General features: G+C 46.3%; 1 protein-coding gene across 1 annotated transcript in view; it reads left to right on the top strand.

The window, feature by feature from the left end:
* ADGRB1 (adhesion G protein-coupled receptor B1) overlaps nucleotides 1-24247 on the top strand; it is a 295541-nt gene that overhangs the window by 186552 nt on the left and 84742 nt on the right. Inside the window, exons 16-17 of the mRNA XM_071736934.1 lie at nucleotides 1595-1697; nucleotides 2788-2831. Coding sequence (XP_071593035.1) covers nucleotides 1595-1697; nucleotides 2788-2831 — 147 coding nt within the window. The remainder of the gene's footprint in view (nucleotides 1-1594; nucleotides 1698-2787; nucleotides 2832-24247) is intronic.

The raw sequence follows: 24247 nt of genomic DNA on the forward strand, positions 1-24247 counted from the left end.
TTGCTTTACTGCATCAATCCTCATGTGGTCTGCAGCCTTCCGAAGATGTTTCTGTGTCATTTGGGTTGTTCCTGCAAACGTTCAGCAGCACTGAATCAAGAACTGACCCTTACAGCCCCAGCTGCTAATGAAGATTTGCACCAGTGCTTACCAGTGCTCCCATTTTCAACTCCTCTGCAGCTGTCTCCATTGCAAAGCTTCGAGTTGATATTTACTCCCATTGACTTCCCCTTTACTCTTTCTTTGTAGCCTGATATTTGTCCTTTAATCTTCTCTTTTTCTGTTTTTGTTTTCTTTTTTTCCTTTTTTTTTTTTTTTTTTTCCCATTAACCTGCTTAAACAGTGTTGCTGTTCCCTCTTCTGTTGGTGGAATAGCGATTTTCTGAGAATTCACTTCCAATTCCATGGATCATTCAAAGGAGGTTTTTTTTAAGATTTGGTGGTTTGGGGGTATTTTTATTAGTGTTTTCTTTTTCATTTTTATTTGCTTTCTTTGTTTTGTTGTTGTTTGTTTTGGTTTGTGATGTTTTGTTTGGTTGGGTTTTTTTTTGTTTGTTTGTTTGTTGTTTTTTTTTTGTTCTGTTTTGTTTTTAAAGCCAATTGCTGTTAAGGAATTGTACAACTTTCTCCACATAATTCTTTTGTAAAAAGAAGACAAGCCCAAGAAAAAAAAACTGAAAAATTTTGTCAGTGCCTGTAGAATATTCAGATGGGGAAAGATTTCCCTTACCCATGGATTCAGGAAAGGCTGGAAGCAGCACTCTGCTACTGAATTTTTCATGCTAAATAGAAAAGGGCAGAGTTTTCCACTGCTGGTTGAAATTTTTTCTTAGTTAAACAACCTTTGCTTCTTCAAACACCCAAGTCTTTTCCTGCTGCAGAAACACCAGGAAACCCTCTATGTGTGTAGATGACCAGTGTAGTTTCTACAAAAGTTTTGACTTTCTAGGGAGGAGAAGTGCAGGTATGGGAGATATCTCCTCCCTTATTGCCTCTCCTGACAGTGAGATCTGCTAGAAGAGACAGCTTTATTATAGTATTTGTCTCTCACAGACATTTAGTCATCCACATGAAAGGTTTGACCTCTTTCCATTTGCTTTTGAGCCTCAGAGGATGGAGGTACAAACTCTAGTAGGGAACTACACATGTGCTGCCTTACAGATGTGCTGCTTGCCCAGCACTGCAGTGCAGATCAAGCCAGGCTTTAAGAGGGGAAAAAACAGGGTTGTTGCTTCTGAAAGGGCATAAAGTGAGCTTTTTTCCTTCACATCAGGGAGAGAAAATGGGCCCAGAACTGTTTTAGTACCAGGGTATATGCAGCCTTTGAGTCCGATGGCTTCAGGGATTAATGTGGTTGAAAAAACCCAGTCTAATTACTGCAGGAATAAATGTAGAGTGGCTGTGAGAGGAGATGAAAGGGCAGAGGAAGGAGTCCAACAGCAACAAGTGTCTGATGGCCTTTGAATAGGGCCAACTCCTTCTGAAGAGTGCACACTAAACCTTCCACCACCGGTGATGAATGCAGTGGGATTCACTTGCTCTGCAAAAATCCCTCAGTCCCTTTTAAACCATCTGTTTCCTTTTTCCTCCCTAGGAACAGCACTGTCCTGAACTCCAAAGTCATCTCTGTGACTGTAAAGCCATTACCAAGGTCCCTCCTCACCCCTCTGGAAATTGAATTCTCCCACCTGTACAACGTAAGTCTTCCCTGGGGACCCATCCTGCTCCTGGATTTGCTCCTTCAGAGCCAAGATGTGTTGGGAAAAGGAAAGAGGTGGCTTGGTTGGGTTCCTGAGACCTCTCTTTGATGTCCCTTAAGGCAGAGGCACTCGACTGTCACCCTGAGATGGGGCTCGTGTTGGTGTCCTCTCCCTGACAAGGATGCTCAGCCCTGCCAACCTTCCCTGCTCTCTGCTCCTGGCTCAGGCTTTGCCAGTGCAGGAGGAGGGTGACAGCACTGGGAACATGGATGTACTTGTCCCAAATCCACACCATTTCCTTGGGGGCATCATCATGGGAAAAGGGGGAACTCATTAAAAAAAAGGGGCTGTAACCTGGAGCTCCCTTGAGAAGGAGAAGAGGGAGGAGGAAGGTTATTACCATTAATTTGCAGTGTTTTTGTAGTCCTCATAAAGTACTGGAGATATTCATATTTTTGTTGTCATCAGTGCTTTAAAAGGCAGTCAAAGATCCCCTCCATGTTCCCCTGCTCAACCCTGAGCAGATTTATGTGATGAACACTTACATACCCCAAGGATTTCTTCTTGCTGTGGGTTTCAGATGTCCTCCTGAGGCTCTGAAATATGAATATCAGATCTGTCAGGTCTTTGCTTTGGACTTTCCTGGAAGGATTTTCCAAACTGGGCTGAGACAGCTGATGCTGGAATCCCTGGCAAGCCTCTTCCAGGGGACTTTAAGCACACCTGACCACCTCCTGTAGGGCTGGGGCTCTTCTGAATACCACATCCCATGAGAGTCCCCCAGCTTTCCAGAAGGGAGCAGCAAAAGGATGGTGTGAAGGAAAAAGGAAGAACATTGGTAGGTTGAATAAGAAAAGATGGAGAAAATCCTTCTACAGAACAATCTCAGGCCCATTTTATTCTTGCCTTTCAAGTGAAAGGTGGAAGAAGCTATTCCAAGGACTCAGATCTGCAGCTGTCCACACAGAGCATTCTTAGAGCAGTGGAAGATGTTCTACAGAACCTGAATATTTCATTCTAGTTGCTCCAAATACCTGCTAAAGGACACGACACTGATGTCCTTCATTTTTCCTTTCTCTCCTGGCAGGGAACCACCAACCAGACCTGCATCTTGTGGGATGAAACTGATGGGTGAGTTCTGTGGGTTTTTCTTTACTCACCTGGGCTATTTGGGGTTTTGGGGTGAAATCATCACCATTTTAGCAATGCTGTGTCAGGCTGTCTCAGCCCTTGCTTCTCTCTACTCACTTTTTTTTTTTTATTTTCATGGATGACAAAGTCCTTATCCCAGGTGTGGAGTGCTTCTTCCTTCACACAGATGTATCCCTTCTTTCTGCATTGTCTTCTGTCTTTCTGCACTCAACCCAGGGTTGAGCTGGGTCTGATGTTTGAAGTTTGATTGGTGTCAGGATAAGCTGTGAAGAGCCTTGTATGGCAGGAGCATCCTCTGTCTGTACCAGGGAACCATCTCTCAGTGTCTGAGCAGGGATGTTCAGGTGTTCTTCTGCTCTCAGAGAGGGGTGTTTGCATTTTCCTTTCTAGCTTTGGACCCCAGCTTCTATTTTGCACAAATGGACTCTTATTTTGCAATATTTTTCCTCCCTGAATGTGTTCAAGGCCAGGTTGGATGGGGCTTGGAGCAACCTGGTCTAGTGGGACGTTGGAACCCATGGCAGGGGGGTTGGAACTGGATGATCTTCAGGGTCCCTTCCAACCCAAACTATTCTCTTATTCTGTGATTTTGACTTTTCCTATTATGGGGTTTTCCACATGAAGAAGGCTTGAACTGAGACCCAGGATTGTGGAGTCGTTTGCAGATTACTCTAAAATGATCTCGATATCATCTCTTCAGTCTTCACCCCAACTCAAGGACCCTAAGGAGAACAACACAAAACCAGAGCCTCCTGTTGCAAATACTGTGGTGGCACAGCAGGCATCATGCTGCTGTGATCCAGTAAAATAAGGATTTCTGCCAGGATCCCTGTGATATCTGGTGCTGTCCAGGAGGTGTTGAGTGATGTGATCACAGACAGCAGGGAGAAATCCCAAGTTACCACAGTCAGGATCATAAATCCCATATGGGAAGTAGTCTTCAGGGTGTGCATATCTACAAGAAAGAAAAAAAAATAAGCAGTCTAAGCACACTCTGGAAGTGTTGTCTTAAATCCTGAGCGAGCTTGACAAGGATACAAAGTGTTTGATTTAATGGTGTTTTTACTTCATTGACTTTTGTATCTCTGTTTGAGGACTTTTTTTTGAGGACTGCCTTTTTTTTTTTCTGCTTACAGCCAGTGTCTTCCCTCGACATCTCATGGGTTTGGCATGTGCCCCTGCATTTTTTATTATTATTTATTATCATTATCTCCAGCATCTGAAAAATGGTTCTGTTCTGCTCCTTCTATGCTCCATTAAGTAGCATATAAACACCTAGGCAGGCAACATATTTGCAGCCAGCTTAGTGTTCTTGTTGGCTGGTGATTAATTTGTTATGTATGAGTGGATCTAAAGCAAAGATGAAGAACCCAGAGGGACTCTGCTTGTGAATTCCCCCCCGTGTTGTAGCCCAGGACAAAACTGGTCCCTCTGGGTTGTAGTGATGACTTTTACAGCACTACAAGGCAGGGGAGATGTAGCAGCCCCTTGGGTGTTACACTGACCTCACACTGCAGAATGCAGGTGAACCTTCAGGACATTAGTCAAATGGGATTTTTTTTTTTTAATTATTATTATTATTACCTACGTGCCAGAAAGCAAACTAAGTCTGTAGATCAGGAGTAGAAGGTTGTGTTTGGGTAGGCAGAGTTGAGAAGAATCCTGAACAGGAGCTGGTCTTCCCTGCTGAATCTGTTGTCTGTCTATGTTGGAATGGGATTTAAACACTTGTATACAAATCTATTTTTTTGGCAAGTAAAGGCAGAAGCTGGAAGCAATGTCTCTTCTGGTCTGCACACTATTTTGTTGGTTTTGGCTTTCGAGGTCCTCGAGAGGTTGTTGTGTCCAGCAGAATGGAGATGTTCTGCTGCCATGCTCAGATTTGGATTTAATTAATGAGGAAAGAAATAAAATCCAGTTTGCCCAAGGCTGGATTTGAGGCAAAGTGATGGCATTCTGGTTGGGAACGTATCTGTGAAAGCTGGCACTGAAAGCTGCCCCATGCAAGAATGATGAAGATTTTTCTAGTGCTGGTTTTGGCTTGGGAGGTTTGAATTTTGTTGCTGATCTAGAGGCAAACCAGTGCCCAGCTCAGCATCATCACCTCTGCCTTGTCCTGGGAGGTCTGGCTACTCCATGTGACCTTCCTAGAAGTGTTGAAGGTCAGGTTGGATGTGGCTTTGAGCAACCTGGTCTCCTGGGAGGTGTCCCTGCACACGATGATCTTGAGATCCCTTCCAACCCAAACCATTTGATGATTCTCTGATCCCAAGGCTTGGCAGCTTGTTCACCTCTCTCTTTTCTCTCTGGGAGCTTGAGGTTTCAGGAATGCTTTCAGTCTTTAATCCTTGCAATTCCATGACATCAAAGGATGAGCTTGTAGCTGTGAGATGAACAGATGATTCCGTGACACCGATGCTGTGGTTTGGTTGTCAAGGATGGTTTCCCAGCCCCCCAGCAGATTGGTTGTACGAGGGTTGCTGTTAAAACTCAGCTTTCTGTGCATGCTTGCAAGGGGTTTTCAACCAACGTTTGCAATCTCAAGGGGTTGAAAAGTCCAAAATGCTGAGGTCAGCAGATTTTGCTAGGAGATGTTCCAACGCTCGATCTGATCCAGTGAGCTCTGGCAAGAGGAGCTGCCAAGCTGTTTGCACAACATTTTAAAGCTGATTTGCTACCACTGCTCCCTCCTGGGAAAGTCTAATGAAAAGCAAATTAAACAAAACCTATTCTCCAGGCTTGAATTGTTCACCTCAAACTTTGAAGAGCATTCTGGAGCTGCCAAGGGCTTCACATCACAGATTTGGGGAGTTGTTTCCTGCCTGGAGCAAGGATTTTTAAGTTGCAGCCTATTGCTTGCTCCATGGTAACCTCCATGGCTCCAACCTGTGGCACTTTCCCTAAATTCACATCTAAGGATGGATTTTTGAGGATCCAAACTCCACCTGATTGCAGTGAACCAGCCTCTGGATTTTTACCCCTTGCAGCTGATGTGACTGAAGAGGTGCAGAGGCAGGGAACTTGCCTTTTAGACCTTTTAGAGGCCACTGAAAACCCATGGGCTGAAGGGTTGAACTGTAAAATTGCAATTAGAGCACACAATTATCATGTGGGCATGTTCTGCTTCCTCCAAGACAGAGTTATTGAACAGAGCACTTGCAAAAAAAAAAAAAAAAAAAAAAAAAAAAAGAGAGAGAGAGGAAATAACCCCTAGTGTTCATTCATTTGCATTTAGATAGATACTTAAGCTTGTAATATTAATAATGGATTTTTGATTTATTAATCCCAGCCCCTTTGAGTGACTGTTAGATTAGTGGGTGGCACCTCTCCATCTCTTTTCTCTTCCTCTTGCCCCTAACTCCTTATGTCAAGAAACAAGAGGGGAGAAGATCAGGGACTAATTTTTGTTGGGTTTGGTGCTGGGAGTGTGATTAATGAGCTTAGCACTGGCAGGGTAAATTGAAAGCTGGAACCAGAGAATGATTTGGGATTCTCTGGCTCTCCTCCATCTTCTGGAATAATTATTAGCTGCTTAGCCCTGCTGAAGTCAAAACCCAGGCAAGATCTGGTCTCCTGCTCCCTCTTTCTCCTGTTGGGACAGGATGGAGAGAGGTGATGGGTAAAGTCATCTTATGTTCTTGTGCATCACTAGATTTTTTTTTTTTTTTATTTCTTGCCTGCTTTGCTCTAGTGCACAACAGCAATTTCCTGAGGCAAGGAGGATGGGGAGACACTTGGCAAAAATTCATTAATAGTGGTTGCAACATTTCCTCATGGCTGGAGTAGAAGAGGTGGAACTGGTTGGTGTTACCACCACCCTACGGGACTGATTACTCCATTACCATCAGATCAAGTGATGGGGATTGTGGTGAGATGAAACAGCCCCAAACCATCAAGAGAGAGACCAGGAAATCAGGCTGAGTGTCTACTGCCAGAGATAGAGCCACAGGGAGATGCTCATCCTCCTCCTCTCCATCATGCTCTGTCTTGGTGACAGCAGAGACCAAGCCAGCCAGCTGGGTCTTGTATTTTGGCTCATGGTGCACAAGAAAGAATTGTGCAGTAGGAAATGCAGTCCCATACCTGCAAAATAGGGCATTCAGCAGATCTGCATTGCCCCCAGACACCTCTCATCCCACAGGGAATGCTTCCTCTTGGATGAGCTGGTTGGCTCTACCTACTGACTTTTTTTTTTTTTTTTTTTTTTCTGATTCTCTGTCTCCAATGAGCATAATAATCTCTAGTCATTATAATAACTAAATCTGAGAGGTCTTAACAAATATTTGCATAAAAGGCTTTTTACTCTTGGAAGGGAAAGTGCCTCAGGAGCCTGTGGTTTGACTAAAGGACACTTTTACCTTCCCTTGGGAAAAATCTCTTCTAGTGATTAAAGCCTTTCACTTATTGAACTTAAGAAATGCAGACTTCACTGTTTAGCAAGGTGCCCTGTGTGTGGCAAGGTTGGCCATGGAGAAGACAAAAAGTGGTGTAGTTAGTGGGGCAAGGGCAAATCACATCCTCCTGGCTCCGTTCAAGGTCAGGCAGGAATCTCCCCAAAGCACAGAATGGTGTTTTATGATGGAATTGTCACAGCTGGAAAAGACCTCCAAGATCACCATGTTCAACTGTCAACATTCTCCCTCCAATAAAATAAAATATATTTATCAATATATAAATATATATATATATTATTTTATATATAATATGTTATATATTATATTATATATAATATATATATAAATATATAATTTATCATGGATCACCATGCCCACTAGAGCATGTCCTGAAGTGCCTTGTCTGCCAAAAAAAATAAATTTCTCATGTTTGGAAACTTATGGGATCCTAAACTCAAGCTGACAGATGCTGAGGACAGTCCTGCTCGTGGGCTCTTTGCAGCCAGGAACCTCTGGAGATGTAGGGTGTATACTGTTTTTTTGAAGGGATGGGTGATAAAGCTGTGTGAATCAAGACCTGGCAGAACTGGAGGTGATCACATGTATTTGCAATCCAGGAGAGACCTCCAGTGTCACAGGAAGTTTTTGGGAGGGGGGTTTCTGTGCTTCTTTTACCTGGAACAGAGGAGCCCCAAAACCTCCTAGAAGGAGGTGTTGTTTATCAGGGACCATAATTGTCCCATAGGGTAATTCAGAGGAGATGAGTCCAGCCAAGAACCTTGCACTGCAGTTGTTTTGCCTGAAATTCCTCTTTCCAGAGTGGGATGGGCAGTGTCTAATCTGTAGATTCCCAAACTGTCTGAATTCCTGGATGCATGTAAGGAGTGGGAATGTCATGAACTGATGCATGGTGCAAGGCAGTGTGAAGTGATGGACACGATGCAGACTCCATGGGCTTCACCCTTCTTTTTAAAAGCCTCTTCTGTAGTCTGGGTGATGAGTTGTTGACCTTTGGAGGGCATGTGCTATGAGTCCACCCTTCTGGTACTACCCCCCCCCCAAAAACCAGAAAAGTGTCACAGAAGAGGAGTCACACTCCATCTGGTATCCCATGGATATTTTCTGCCCCCCTCATCAGCTGATCCACCTCCCAGTGTCTGTCTTTTAAAGAAAAATACTCTGGAGACTGGGAACTTCCTAAGGAGTGGCTGAAGGAGCTGGGTGTGTTCAGGCTGGAGAAAAGGAAACTGAGGAAAGAAATTCTCTTTCTCTACAACTGCCTGAAAGCAGGTTGTAAAAGAGCTGTGTTGTTCTCTTCTCTTAAAAAATGAGTGATTGAACATGAGGAGATGGTTTCCATTTGTGCCAGGGGAGGTTTTGGTTGGATATTAGGAAGAATTTCTTTACTGAAAAGCTTTTCAGGATGTCCAGGGCAGTCGTGGTGGAGTCACCTCCTGTAGAGGGATTTAAAAGATGTGGTGCTCTGGGACATGGTTTAATGGTGGACTCGGGACTGCTGGGTTAACAGCTGGACTTGGTGATGCTAAGGGTCTTTTCCAGTCAAGGTAATTCTATGATTTTATGAAACAACTTAGCTTTTCTCCTGCCCATCACATTGTGCATTACTCACCCTGTAAATTGAGCAGTGGCAAAAAGAGGGATGAGCCCCCCCTACCCCAGACACAGACAGGAAGGAAAGTCTGTTACACCCCCAAAACCCCATGACAAATCAGTGCACTTCTTCCCTCTTTGTCCCTATGCATGACATTTATTTTACTTATATATTTCTTATTTTCTGCTGACACCCTCCAGCTGGGTGTGAGGGTGCAACACTGGCAATGCCATTCCCTTCCTGCTATCCCATGCAGGGTATCTGGACTGGGGTTCCCCATACCCCTGTTTCAGGTCCTTTGTCCTTAATTAGCACCTTCAATTTAGCTCCAGTTGCAAATTCTGGGTGGTTTTGAGAGGATGTCTGTGAAAGAAGCCAATGGTGGACTGGCTACAGGGGGTATGCAAGGAGGTTAATCTGACCATCCCTATTAATTCCCCTGTGTTACACTCAGTTAAAAATACCTTCCTAATTTAGCCTCTCTGACTATTCACAGGGTGCAACCAGGCAAATTGAATTATCCCAGAATGTCAGGTTGGAAAGCACCTCAAGGATCATCTGCTTCAACCCTTCTAATTTTTATTTTTTATATGAGATCTCTCAGCACCCCATTGAGCTGAGACTTCAAACTTTCCAAAATGGAGGAATCCAACACTTCCCTTGGGAAACCATTCCAATGTCTGACTGTCCTCAGAGTGAAAAATTTTCCTCTTGTGTCCAATCAGAATCTTCCCAGGAGCAACTTGTGCCCATCGCCTCCTGTCTTCTCCATGTATTGGAACATCCCAATAAGGTTTCCCCTAAGCCTTCTTTTTTTCAAGGCTGAACAAGCCCAATTTTCTCAGCCTTTCCTCATGTGGCAGCTGCTCCAGTCCTCTGATCATCCTTGTGGCTTTTCTCTGGACTCTCTCCATCCTTTTTTGTATGGTTCTGGATGAAAGCAGCCACAACAGAGCTGATGCAGTGAAACCCAGATACACCTCTAGAGCCTGAGAATTAAGCATCACTGTTTTTCTTGATCTCTGGGGCTGCTGTAAGCAGTCCTCCTGCTTCCAAAGGACTCTTTTCCAGGGCCACCTTTTGCTGGTAACATCTTGGTTCATTTCTCAGCTGGCACAAAGCACCAGGAGGGGTTACAGTGTTCTGGCCTTTGCTGAGCTCCTTCCCAGCAGTCAGCATTGGCTGTGGGGTTGGCAAAGCAGCAGCTGGTTTATTCTTCGGTGGTTTTTACAGCCCAAGATTCAGGAAAAGCTGAGTAGCACCATACAAAGCTTCTGCTTCCAGCCAACAGAACATGGTTTAATGGCTTCTGACAGAAGAGAAAGAGGGAGAGGAGTCAGAGGCTCTAAATCAAGTGCTCCAACTTTTCTATTGCTTCCCTAGTAAAAGGGTCAGGTATATGGATGGAATAAATCAAATTCTTCTGTAGAATAGGGCAACAGTTTAAAACTTGAAAAGGGGAGATTTAAGTTAGACATTAGGGAAAAAAAATCCTTCTTGGAGGGGTGGTGAGACACTGGGACAGGTTGCCAAGGGAAGTTGTGGATGTCTCCTCCCTGGAAGGGTTCATGGCCAGGTTGGATGGGGCCTCGAGCAACCTGGTCTGGTGGGAGGTGTCACTGCCCATGCAGGGGGATTTTCATAGAATCATAGAATTGGCTGGGTTGGAAGGGACCTCAGAGATCATCAAGTCCAACCCTTGATCCACTCCCCCCGTGGTTCCCAGCCCATGGCACTCAGTGCCACATCCAGGCTCTTTAAATATCTCCAGGGACGGAGAGTCCACCCCTTCCCTGGGCAGCCCATTCCAATGTCTGATCACCCTCTCCAGAAAGAAATTCTTTCTAATATCTAACCTAAACTTCCCCTGGCACAACTTAAGACCATGCCCTCTTGTCTTGTTGAAAGTCGTTTGGGAAAAGAGCCCAACCCCCCCCTGGCTCCAACCTCCTTTCAGGGAGTTGTAGAGAGTGATGAGGTCTCCCCTGAGCCACCTCTTCTCCAGGCTGAACACCCCCAGCTCCCTCAGCCCTTCCTCACAGGACTTGTGCTGGATCCCTTCCCAGCCTCCTTGCTCTTCTCTGGACCTGCTCCAGCACCTCAATCTCCTTCCTGAGCTGAGGGGCCCAGAACTGGACACAGGACTCAAGCTGTGGCCTCTCCAAGGCTGAGCACAGGGCCAGAATCCCTTCCCTGGACCTGCTGGCCACGCTGTTCCTGAGCCAGCCCAGGATGCCATTGGCCTTCTTGGCCATCTTGAACAAGATGATCTTGAAAGTCCTTTCCAACCCTATCCAATCTCTGATTCTACAATAGAACTGGCAAATGCCAGACACGGACACCTAGAGGATACTCCTGTTGGAAGGTGTTTTGGGTCTGGTGGGATGATTCCCAACCTCAGTGCTGTAAGCCAGAGCACCATGGGGCTCAGGGTGCCTTCTGTGTGCTATTGTTTTCATGTCAAGACACATGCAAGGATATAAAAGTGTGATTGGGTGGGAGAAAAGCAAGTCCTGGTGCTGGAGTGTGAGCACAGGCACGTGGGAGTGTTTCTGGGCATCATCAGTGTTGCAGGGTGTTGTTGGTGTGTGAGTGTGGACAAAAGCACAGGGGAGGTGTGCAGGTACCTGCAAGTTCAAGGCATCATTTTTGTTCAGTTGTGGACAGCACAAAAGTGATGTGTGATTGTGTACAACTGGACCTGGTGGTGTTGGTTGTCAACCTGAGCTGTCAATTTGTGCTGGAAGCCCAGAAAACCAACATGTCCTTGGCTCCATCAAAAGCATCAAGCCCAGAAGGATGAGGGAAGGGGATTCTCCCCCTCTGCTCCACTCCCATGAGACCTCACCTAGACTTCTGTGTCCAATTCCAAAGTTTCCAACATGAGAAGTACATGGAGTTGCTGGAGCAAGTCCAGAGGAGGCCACAAAGACTATGAGAGAGATGGAGCAGCTCTGCTATGGAGACAGACTGAGAGCTGAGGTTGTTCAGCCTGGAAAAAAGGTTCCCGAGAGACCTTAGGGCACCTTCCAGTATCTGAAGGGGCTCCAGGAGTTGTGGGGTCTCCATCTCTGGACATTCAAAGCCCACCTGGACATATTCCTGTGTGAGCTGATATAGGTGACCCTGCTCTGGCAGGGGAGGGGTTGGTTTAGATGTTCTTTTGAGGTCCCTTCTAAATTTCTATGATTCTCCAGGAAAGCTGGGGAGGGACTTTTTACAAGGTCATGGAATGATAGAACAAGGAGAAATATTTTCCAGCTGAAAGATGGTAGATTTAGATGAGATATTAGGAAGAAAATCTTTGCTGTGAAGGTGGTAAGACCCTGCCACAGGTTTCCAGAGAAGCTGTGGCTGCCCCATCCCTGAAGCATTGAAGGTCAGGTTGGATTGGGCTTGGAGAAACCTGGTCTAGTGGAAGATGTCCTTGGCCATGTTGGGAAAATTCGAACTAAGTAATCTTGAAGGTTCCTTCCAACCTTGGATATTCTATGAAAGCTACACAAGTGCTCAGATAAGGCTGTTAGCAAAAGTCATCCTTCAGATACGTGTTTGGAAAATCCATTTAAATTCTTGCAGGAGCTGTAGAACACGTGTGTGCGTGCAGAGGGAGGGATGTGCAGACACACCAAGGTCTGCCCAACATCCTGTGCGTGCCAGACTGGTCCTAAAGGTTTTGCCTGAATCCCTGCCTGCTCTCTGTATTTACAGCTGTTTGCTCTGCAGCTTCCATGCCCTTTGCTCATGTTCCTTTTGCAGATGGGAAGGGATGAGTTTAGCAGCTGGGTGCCTTTGTCTGACCATCTGCCCCAGAAGTGCCAGCTTGCTGGGGACATTTGGTGGCATGTGGTGGAAATCAAATCTGAGTTCCCAGGCTCTCCAAGTCTCTTTTCTGGTGTATTTCTGCTGCATATCACTTGGTTCTTGTCTGTGTGGTACCTTTTGTGTGCTGAGAATGTAACAACCCAGCTCAGGCAATTGGCATCAGGAGAGTTCTGATTCACAGCTCCAAGTCTCCAAGAGTGAGGGATAAAAATGAGGATGGAGAAACTTGAATCCACCCTTGGAGTGTTCTAACTCCAATGATTCAACAGCCAACAGGAACTTCAAGGCAGGCTGAGGTACATGGGAAAGATTCCAAAACCTGCAGTATGGGATGCTCAGTGGAAGGTGTCCCTGCCCATGGTGGGGAGTTGAAACTTTCAGGAACCTTCCAACCCAAACCATTCTATGATGAACTGGCACGTTCTGACCATGAGTGGGGAAAGTTTGCCCCTGTTTTCAAAAAGGATAAAGGGATTGCTTTTTATCTCCACTTGACTGCTTGTGCACCACACCTGGAGGTGAAATGTTCTGCTAAAACAAAGCAGTGAAAAGAGGACACAGTGCCTGGGATGCAGCCTACATCTAATGCTGAATGTTCTGTATGTCTGGGCAAATCAGTGTAAGCTTTGTGCCTCACTTTTTCCTGAGTCTCCTGTGCTAATAACATGAGGCTATCTAAATGTCACACAAGCCAGGAGCTCTGTTAAGTGTAACAGTAAGTAGCAAAAAATAATAATAATAATAATAAAGAATTTATTATTTATCACCGAGACCAACTTACCTAAATGTGAGTTTTCCAATTAAACTGCTCACCCCTGCAAGGTCATCTCAGCTTTGCCCATCACGTGTGAGCAGCAGTGAGAAGGAGGTGAGGTTGAGTCTTCATGAAGTGGAAGGGGACTGCTGGCTTGTCACCAGCTCCCTGAGCTCAGGGTGGCCTCTGAGCTGTGTGGCAGAGCAGATTAGTGAATGCATGAAGCATCCAACCTGCTCTGACAGCCAGCTCCAGGAGGAGCCTGGCAGCTTCTCCCACCCCAGGGAAAAGTTGATGCCTTTGCAGCCGACCTGGTGCCAGAGAGGGATGAGCAGGGGAAGGCAAAACTGAGCCCTCCTGAAAGGCAGGGGGGGGATGAATGTCCTTCTGGAGCATCACAGAATGGTTTGGATTGGAAGGGACCTTAAAGATCATCTACTTCCACCTTCCCTGCACGGGCTGGGACACATCCCATTAGATCAGAGTACTCCAAGCCCCATCCAACCTGACCTTGAAGTCTTCCACAGGCTTCCTGAAAAACCTGTGTCAGGATTTAACACTTCCCTGGCAATTAAATCAAATAACAGATGCTCTCTATTAATGCCCCTCCCCTCCCTGATAAAGGAAGGAGAGAGAAGAAGGGAGAGAGACTGATGGGTTGGAAACTAAACTACACAGCTTTAATGGAACATATCAGGAATGATAAATAGGAAAAAATGACTAAATCTATACAAATATCGAGGAAAATGGATCCCAGGTTCCTTCCCCCTTTCCCCCAATAACTCTCCCATCCCCACCCAGGCTGCAGGGCAGCCCTGGGAAAGTCCAGGCTGGACTCCTGGGCTCAGCAGCAGTGGGGAGCTGGAGGCAGGAACACACAGATTCAGGCTGGCATGGATCAGGAGCACAGGCAGAGGAAGGGATGGAATCCTCCCAGGATGCTGAAGCAAAACAGGGAGAGGAGAAGAAGGGGAAGCAGGAAGGGCTTTGACCCTGGTGATCCCTCCAATTTCTCCTGAGGATGAGGTGGATGGGATGGAATCCTCTGTTTGGTCAATTCTGGCCATTTCTCTTGTCTGTTCCTCCCCAAAGGAGGGCTGCAGCTGGGACCTCTTGCCTCCTTTTCTCCTTTTGGAGGGCCAAATGTTCCTCAGAGCTGAGCAGAGGCCTTGGTTCTGCACCCCTTTCTCCAGCTGGAACTCTAAACATCGAGTGGGATCAGTCCCAGCAGCAGACACTGCCTGAGAAACTTGCTGTTCATTTCAGCAAGTGCAGCTCCTTCCAAGAGACTCAGCTGAAAGCAAAAGTCCAAGACAGAAAATCACCTTTATCCTGGCCCAAACCAGGACATATGTCCAGTCTGACATGATAAGGAGGTGCATCCCATCACAGTGTTCTCAGGAGTTTGTGGGACAAAACCTGTTGTTTGGTTTTTTTTTTTCACATAGCTATAAAAAGAAATCCCCACCTCCAACCACCCACCCTTACCCCTCCTTTCTTGGAGGCTGCTGCTTTTCTCTTCACGCAGACCTTGGCATCTCAGGAGTATTGTCAGAAATGACATCTCAGTGTTGGGCATTTCCCCCCTTCCCAGTTCATTTCCACTCAATTCAGTCAGTTTACAAGTGCAAAAGATGCTTTTGCTAATTGCCAGCTCTGTTGGGGCCTCCTGGGACCACAGCTGAGATTGTCCTGCCTGTTACATCTCCAGCAGCACTAAAGAGCCATTGCTGCAGCCAGTGAAACAGGACTTACATGACTCCTCTTACTGTCATGCCTGAGGATTTCACAGCCCTCAATGTGCTGTTCCTGCAGCTAGAGCTGAACAAAAACCTCATTTTCTAGGTCACTTGCAGTTCTGAAGTTTCTTTAACATTTGCCTTTACCCAGATTAATCTTTCAGGAGACTTCTGGTAAACAGAACGGGCAGGAGGAAGCCCCATCAAATGACAATTGTCACTTGGCTTTTGAGGTTTTCTCTGTTAAGATGGCTTTAAAATGTGGACAAAACTGACAGTAATTCTTCAGAGGGTTGCTGCTCCTCTGAAGCTGGAGCCACATGGGGACCTGCTCTCAAGTCCCCTCAACATGGGACTTGCAAGGAGCATTTTTGCTCTCCTGGCTTCCCTCCTGGGGAAGCTCTCAGAAGAGGTGGCCAGTGACCCCCCCAGCTTGTGAGCAGTGTTCCTGCCCTCTGACATCACTTGTCATCTCAGGAAAGAAAAAAGGATCAAACAGGAGGATGGAGATGGAGCTGTCACATCCACTGAATTTTTTCTGCTCAGTTCTTGGGCAGATGAAGGTTGAGAACAGCAGCTTCACCACTTGGGTCCCAACCTGTCTGTTTCTTCCCAATTCAGTGTGTGTGGATGCCCTTGGTTCCCAAGCCAGAGATGCTAGCAGGGACATTTGGTTGAGTTGAGGAGAATCCAGAAAGCTTCTACCAGCACACACCTCAGCTCTGTGGTTTTCAAGCCTTTTTTTTTTTCCTTCAGGACCACTAAGTGTTAAACTAAATGCCTGGATCAACTTCATCCCCTCTACATACACTGTTTGGACATCCTTTGTTCTCCAATCTTCTCTTCTCCAGCTGGTTCTTTTTCTCTGCTGGCTCCAGAAACTTCCTTTTCTCCCAAATCTCAGCTGTTTATTCCTGAGAGTGAAGCTGAACAACTACTTCTCTTGCTGATGCTCATTTGCTTCTGTCCTTGGGAATTTCCCCTCTACACCCCTTCCCAGATAAAGTGGAGTGAGCTGTAGCACCAGGAGTCTCCTTTATCCACCCTCTCCAAGCCCAGGCTGATCTCCTCCATAAACTGTGATTCCTGGCTCCAGGTGCCAGCTTGGCCTTTGGAGCCAACACCCTGGCAATGTGCAGCTCTGCTGAGCCAGGGGATAAAAGCTTCCTGCATTTCATTTGTGGTGGTGATACAAGTTGGCTTATTCCCATCTTCCTTACTTCTTCTGGGCCTTAGGAAAAAAAGCACCACGAGGGTTGAGTGATGGAGTGAGGGTGAGGAAGAAATTTTTTAGTGGGAGTGTGGTGAGACTCTGGCACACGTTGCCCACGGAGGTTGTGGCTTCCTTCTCCATGGAAGTGTTCAAATCCAGGTTGGATGGGGCCTTGAGCAACCTGGTCTGGTGGGAGGTGTCCCTGTGTGTGCAGGGGGAGTTGGAACCAAATGATCTTTAAGGTCCCTCCCAACCCAAACCATTCTATGATTCTAGGATTTTTTTTTTTCTTGGATTAAAACCTGAGATCTCAGCAGTCCCAGTGGGATTTCTGAGTAGCCCAGCTTGAGATCTCTAGACCCAATCCTGTTCCCTCTAGGATCTGGTAAAGGATGTGTCACCAGTCAGAGCCTTTAAACAGCAGAAATTGGTTCACAGTCTGCAAGGATGTTGCAACGTGGAACCAGAGCCCAAGGAATCTGCAGGAGGTACAGAAAGAGGGCTATAGGAAGCTGACCATGAGCCAGCAGTGTGCCCAGGTGGCCAAGAAAGCCAATGGCATCCTGGCCTGGATCAGGAAGAGTGTGGCCAACAGGTCCAGGGAAGGGATTCTCAGCCCCTCCCTGGCTCTCAACAGCTTTCCCTGGACACACAGGAGCAGCACAGCACAGGGATGGCTCTTCCATGGAATAGGCTTGAGGATTACCAAGCATCTCTGTCCTTCAGAGGACAATGATGCTGAAGAGAGGAGAATGATGATAATCAATCACCTCTGTCCTTCCACACCTTGAGTCCTGTGTCCAGTTCTGGGCCCCTCAGCTCAGGAAGGAGATTGAGGTGCTGGAGCAGGTCCAGAGAAGAGCAAGGAGGCTGGGAAGGGATCCAGCACAAGTCCTGTGAGGAAGGGCTGAGGGAGCTGGGGGTGTTGAGGCTGGAGAAGAGGAGGCTCAGGGGAGACCTCATCACTCTCTACAACTCCCTGAAAGGAGGTTGGAGCCAGGGGGGGGTTGGGCTCTTTTCCCAGGCAGCTCTCAACAAGACAAGAGGGCACAAGAGGTCTCAAGTTGTGCCAGGGGAGGTTTAGGTTGGATATTAGGAAAAAATTCTTTATGGAGAGGGTGATCAGGCATTGGAATGGGCTGCCCAGGGAAGGGGTGGATTCTCCATCCCTGGAGATATTTCAAAAGAGCCTGGATGTGGCACTGAGTGCCATGGGCTGGGAACCACGGGGGGAGTGGATCAAGGGTTGGACTTGATGATCTCTGAGGTCCTTTCCAACCCAAATGATTCTGTGATTCTGTTATACAGTGATCAGTCTGTCAAAGGAGAAGACAGTGATCAATATGCTTGGCATTGGTGCATGTGCATATGATCATTGGGTGGATTGGGGGGTGGGACACTTCTCCCCTAGGACAATGTCTTCTACTGCCAGCAGTTTCTGCAATAAAAGCCATTCCTGGTGCTGCAAACCACAGGCAGGAGAGCACAGCTATTTTTTCAGCATCAATTTCCTGAGCCAGCAGAGTCATCATTTGTGCTGCCTTATAAATTGGCAGGTGTTTAATTAGCTGAGGAGTATTTTTATATCATTCTTACTAAGTGGGAAGTCAGAAGCTCCTTGTTGAGTGGATCATTTTTGAGCCCCTCCAAAACCTGGCACTGCAACTCGGGTGAACTTCAGCACGTCAAATACAACAGGCAGTGGAGTGCAAGTTTACACAGATGCTGCAACATCTGTCCAGTTTAGGACAGCAGCTGGGGGCTGGGGCTTGTTGCTGGGGGTGTGAGAGAGAATTTGGATTTCTTGGGAAGCTCTTTCTTGTTGCCCAGATGTAGAGAGTTAAGGTAGGATGGGGAGGGGGGGGTGGGAGGAGAGAGCTTAATGCAGAATTGTTGCTGGGAAGAGGGAGGTTTCCACCAGCCTGTCTCCCTGAAAGCCATTTTCATTAGCAGAGAGTGGGTTTAAAAGGTTTTGATAGCAATTGCCCTTTGCAGGAGTTCCAGGGGCTGGCAGAGTGTCTGGTTACCAGCAGAGATTTGGTTAAATACATTTGCAGCAGCCAAGCTGGGAAATGACTCCCCCTTCTTCCCCCGTGACCTGCTTTCCTGAAAAAAAGCATCAGCAGCAAGATCTGTGTCGTTCTGCTCAGCACCTGCTTCTTATTCTTGCTCTTTGCAAGTTCTGGGGTGTTCTGTCTGTGGGTTTTTTCTCCCAGCCAGATCCATCAGCAGGGAAAAGCAGGAATTGGAGCAGATCTGACAACTGTCAAGCCCACCACCTAAAACCATTGAGCTTGCACAGTGGGGGAAAATCTTCCAGTGAGAAAACCTCTGCCAGCTTTGCAGATCTTGGAGCTTGGTTTGGGTTTCAACCCCCTGCCAGTCCAGCCAGGCTGGAGGAGGGAAGTTTGCTCCATTGCTTTCTGGTTTCACTACTGATCCTGAGCTTTGCTGCCAGTGGCTTTCTGCATCTCTGCATCCTCTGTGCTGTCATGCATGCCAAATTGTGATAAGGTACTGTTCCCAGCAGCCTGGCTCAGGGCTGAAAGGGAATCGATGAATCCAACCCCCTCTCTGCTGGGTTCCCAGCTGAGCAGCACAGCCCCATCCTAGAATCTCTTTTTCCCCTTCCCACAGAGCTGCATCCAGCCCACCAGGGAGCTGTTTACATCGACCCCCAGTGAGAACCCATCTGATCAGTACCCAGGAGGGCTGGGAACAGGTTGTTCAAGGAGAAGGGGGCAGCGTGATCTTAAACATCAGCATTTATTTATTAGCATTTATTTAGCCACTAGTGCACCAGCCCCCTCAATGCATTAGCATCATCTTTATTTCCCAGAGGCTTCCTCCTCTTTCTGCTAATGTAAATCCAAAGAAAACCCTCTAGTAGATTCCTTTATACACCCACGTAAGTCAAGTCAGAAATCACACCAGTGGGCTTTTGTGATTTGCTTTACATTTTATTTCCCTCCCCAAACTCCCTCCCCAAACCTGTAACAAATGGGTGGATAATGTGACAGGACATCTATAAGTGGGTCTAGAGGCAGAATAACAATGAAGAGGTGGTGAGGAGTGATGCATGGATCCAAATGACCTTCAGGAATGGGCAGACACTGCTTTCCAAAAAAAATGGAACTGGTAACAAGGGAGGCATTTCACATATTCAAGGTGCTGTCAGTTCTTTTCCTCTGGGCTACTCCTCGTCCATGTCGTGCTCGTTGTGCAGAGGCAAAAGAGGCCAAAGGGAAGAGAAGGAGCAGAGGAAAGAATTGGCAGAGAAAAAAAGGGCAGCTAGCTGAATTCACCCCAACTCAGCCTTCTCATCTACAAAGCAGCATCCTTGTGTGCAGGTGTGTGCATGCCTGCCTTTTGCTAGGGTCACCTGGCTCTCTGAACTTCTTATGGCTCCTTGAGCCTGATTCAGAGCTCACTCAAGAGCCTGAAGAGGGTCTTGATTTTTACTTTGGTATTTCCAGGAGGTTGAAAGATCTGTCTCTCCAAAGATCACGGGTTGGACTGCAACAGCCAGGCTAACACAGCCACAATTAACCTGATTTTACTATGCTCTGTACAACCACTAACAAGTCCATATTGCCTGGGAGAACCTTGTAAGTATGTTTGAAAGACCTGCTCAAAAAAAAAACAAACCACTTCAGGCATTTAAAAATGTTAAGCCCGTGACCCCCTTCAGTTTCTCCACCTCCCTCTTTACTTTTGATAAAAAACAGGGTCTTAGATTCTCCACCAGAAAACATTCAGTCCCTTGTGCTAAAAGGAGGTGGCAAAGCATCAGTGATCCAGCAATCCTGGAGCAGTGATGTGAAACATCTTCTGAACCCAGTGGCTGACCTGCCTCACCTGCTTATAATTTGATGGGGATGGGTGCTGAGCTCTCTTGCTTTTCATCTGCAAAGAAGCAGAGGTGAAAAGGAGTGCTTCCACGTTGAGCTCACCCTCAAATCTGTTGGAGTTATTTGGCAGGAAAAAGGGCAGGAAATGCTCAGGGAACAGGCAGCCCCAAAAGGCTCCCCTGGATTCAAAATCATTTCAAAATACCCCAGAATCTGTGAAGCCTTTCTCAGAGGACTTCTTGCAACTCCCTCCCCCCCCCCCTTCACCTCAGCCAGCAGAGGACTTTCCATTTTTTAGGGTGATTCCCTTTACTCTGCTTTTAATTCCATTTCTCAGCTGGAAACACTGGAGTGTGAAGCCATCCACAGTTCCCTGGTCCAGATATATCTCTGACTGTGATCCAGTTGCATCTGGGAGGACTTTATTCTTAGGAGATTTGTGGGTTTTTTGCTAAGTGCATTGAAGTGATTTGTACCTTTAAAGGACAGCATCTCCCTCTTGGTTACAGTTAATCTTTAATCCAGCATCTTCATCTTTGCCTGCAGCACCTTAATTTGGCTTCTTGATTTAATTTCTTTTTACCGTCTGCTACCTCCTCCTATTCCCAGCCCCTCTGTCATCTGCCTGATTTATTTTTCTTTGTCTCTTTATCCTCTAGCCCTGCACTCAGCCATTAAAATTCTCTGATTTAGGTTTCTGAGAAGCAGCATACCCTGGAGCCAGTGTTTTGGTGTCGAGAGTGACATCCTTTTCCCCAACCTGGCCCTGGGGCCCCCTGTAATCTTCAAGATGGGGCTGGGACACCAGTGTTTGTTTGCTGGTTTGCAATGTGCTGCTTGTAGATAGAAACAAGAAACAATCTGTGCCTCCATCCTTGACTTTGACACAAAAAGTTGGGAAGAGCATCGAGCTGGCTAGGAATATTTCAGATAGGAGAAGACTGATAAGAAGAGAGCACAATGGGTTCTGGACCAGACCTGGACTTGGCCATCCCTTTTTTCAGACCTAAAAAGACATTTTGATTTTCCTCTCTTCTTCCAGTCCCATGCACCAAAGCAATGTCCAAAATCCCCAGCTGGGTGTGAAGAGGCAAAACTGCTGCCCTGTTGCTGCCAGGGTTTGGTGTGATGGTTGTGGCCATCTCCTCATCTCAATCAGCTATGGGATGAGTAGGGTTGGAAGGGACCTTAAAGATCACTTAATTCCAACCACCCTTCTGGTCCCCTGAACTCTGGCTGAGGGCCTGGGGGAGGAACTCTGAGTCTTTTTAGGGTCCATTGGGGTCATCTAAGAAGGTGGAAGTGTTGAGCAGTGAATAGGGGCTGTGTCTGAGGCAGTCTGACCATACCCTAAAAAGAGGAGGTGAAATATCTCTTACCAAGTGCTTGCTTTGCTCTCCCTGCCTTTAAACCCAGTGTACATTTGTACATCCTTGAGTAGCCAAAGGGAGCATTTCCAGCTTGTTAGCTGCTGGCTCTGATGTCTTACATTTCTTTTGGCATCTGGTACACTCAGAAAAAGCATTTACTACCTTGTTTCCCCTATTCTTCCCAAGCTTTCTTTCCCAGGAGACTTGAGCAATGGGACCATGAACATCCACGTGTAGGAACCACTGTTCTCTGCTAATGTGCTTGGTTCCTCTGAGGGTTTTTTTCTGAAATGTTTTCAGCCTGTGTGACAAGGCTGCTGCTTATCACTTTGGGTGAGCTGAGGATCATTTTCCATGTAACCAGGGAACTATCCCAGTTTCCCAGGAAAAGCCTAGGGTGACTGGCAGTTTGCAGGTGTTGGCCTTTTCCTCCCAGTGATTAGTGATGGGACAAAAGGAAATGGGTTCCTCTCACCAGGGGAGCTTCAGGTTAGATATTAAGGAAAAAAAAAATCTTCACTGAAATTGTGGTGAAGCATTGGAACAGTTTGACCAGGGAGGTGGTGGAGTGGCCATCCCTGGAGGTATTAATGGAATAGGTGTGGAACTTCAGGAGATGATTTAGGGCTTAAGGTGGTGTAGGACTGATGGTTGGACTCAGTGATCTTGAAGGTCTTTGATGATTCTATGCCTAGACCATGTAGAGGTTAATACCTGAGGAAGAGGTATTTCTATTTCTATATTTCTATTCATTTTATAAATAGAAAAGCAGAGTACCCATCTTTTGGGCTGTGGTGCAGCTTGAGTCTTTTTATGATGTAGTGATGAGGGAGAATGGTTTTAAGCTAAAAAAGGGTAGAATTAGACTAAATATTGGAAAAAAATTTACCCCTGGTGAGACACTAGCCCAGGTTGCCCAGAGAAGCTGTGGCTGCCCCATCCCTGGAAGTGTTCAAGGAAAGGTGGGATGGGGCTTGGAGCAACCTGGGCTGGTGGGAGGTGTCCCTGCCAGTGGATGTGGGCTGGAACCAGATGGTCTTTCAAGTTTCTTCCAACCCAAACCATTCTATCATTCTATGATCATGAGAAGGTCTGGCTGTATAACCAGCTGCAAGTCTTCAATTTTTCAGGCATCTCATAATAACTGAGAAATTACAGCTGCAATGAAAGCTGAAGAAGACTCTTTCTACACATTTCCTAAAGCAGGTGACTTCAGGAGGGTTGTGCAGTGTGACACAAGTGGGTGACAGGCAATTCAACACAGTCCTGGCTCCTGTTCCTGTTTTGAAAGACCTGCCAAAGCATTTTCATGCAAAGTGCTTCCAGTCAAGGACAACTGAGGAGCTGCCCCTGGAGAGGAGAGTCCAGCAAAGGCTGGATAAGCAGCTGTGAATGTCATGGAGGGATGGGAGTAAGACAGATCTATCACTCACTGATTTCACCTTGTCCTCTATTGGAAAGGAGCCCTCTATGATAATGAACCCAGCCATCTCACTGCTCATCTTTCCCTTCCCTTGTTGTCCCAGTGCTACACACTTCCCTCTACTCAGGAAAATCAAGTTTATTCCATTTATAATGCTTTCACTGTAGTTCCTGTTTTCATCTATTATTTTTTCCTTTTTTTTTGCCCAAGATGATACAGATATCTAATGAACTATTTATTCCTCTGCTTGTCTGGTGTAGCAGGAAAGCTCCAGTGGGGCAACTTTACTCAAAAATGAGATTAGGAAGCACAGCCTGGACTTTTTACAGAGGAGGGATGGTGTAATGATGCTTTTAGCTCTGGATAGCCATATCCAGTTTAAGAGCAGAAGTTAAAGTCCCAGATGGATAAAACATTAATCTATTGTGGGAAATAGTTCAAGGTCATTTTCTGCAGTCACAGACAGGTGAACAGACCTGAGGATCCCAGTGTTTGCAGGGTAGTTAAATCTGAGAGTGATTTTTCTCAATTTTTTCTTTAAACCATGAAGTCAAAGGATTACAGGGAGCTGCAGGGTTTTTTTTCTGTTTCTATTTCACAGGCTTCTGTAGAGGATCTTGAAAAGATCAGGTTTTTAAAGGTGAAAATGCACAAGACAAAGAAGAGCCCGAGTGTGCTATCAAAAATAAAAATTTAAAAAAAATAAAGAAAGAACCCTCATGCTACTTCAAGGCAAATTCCTGATGTGTGTAAATTGGGCTGTTATGCTGAGGAAGAGATCAGCCCTGCACTTATTAAGCAACCACCAAAAGTGGGGTCAGGATGGGAGATTTTGGCAGGTTTGATGAGCAGAAGCTGTTGAATTGTTTTTTTTTTTTTTTTTCTGAAACATGAAGTTTGTAACAGCTCCCAGGGATTTGGATATTTGTTTGTGTTTTAAAGACCAAAGGACACTGGAAGTGCCTTTGAGTTCTCAACCACAGTGTGGGCTCTTCTGTATCAAAACACTGAGGATTGTCCAGGGGCTTACTGGGAGCAGGGTGACCTTCTGGGAGTCCATCCCAATGAAACATTTGTCCTGGAATTGCCTTTGGGAAGGAAATTTGGCAAGGGAAGGAAAGAAAATTGGAGTCAGGGGGTAGGGATCCAGTGGGCAAGTTCTTCTCTCCCATCCCAACCCTCCTTGTGTATGGAACCAGATCTTCAGAGACCAA

Source organism: Heliangelus exortis, chromosome 2 (genome assembly GCF_036169615.1).
Source record: "Heliangelus exortis chromosome 2, bHelExo1.hap1, whole genome shotgun sequence".
Taxonomy (NCBI): domain Eukaryota; kingdom Metazoa; phylum Chordata; class Aves; order Apodiformes; family Trochilidae; genus Heliangelus; species Heliangelus exortis.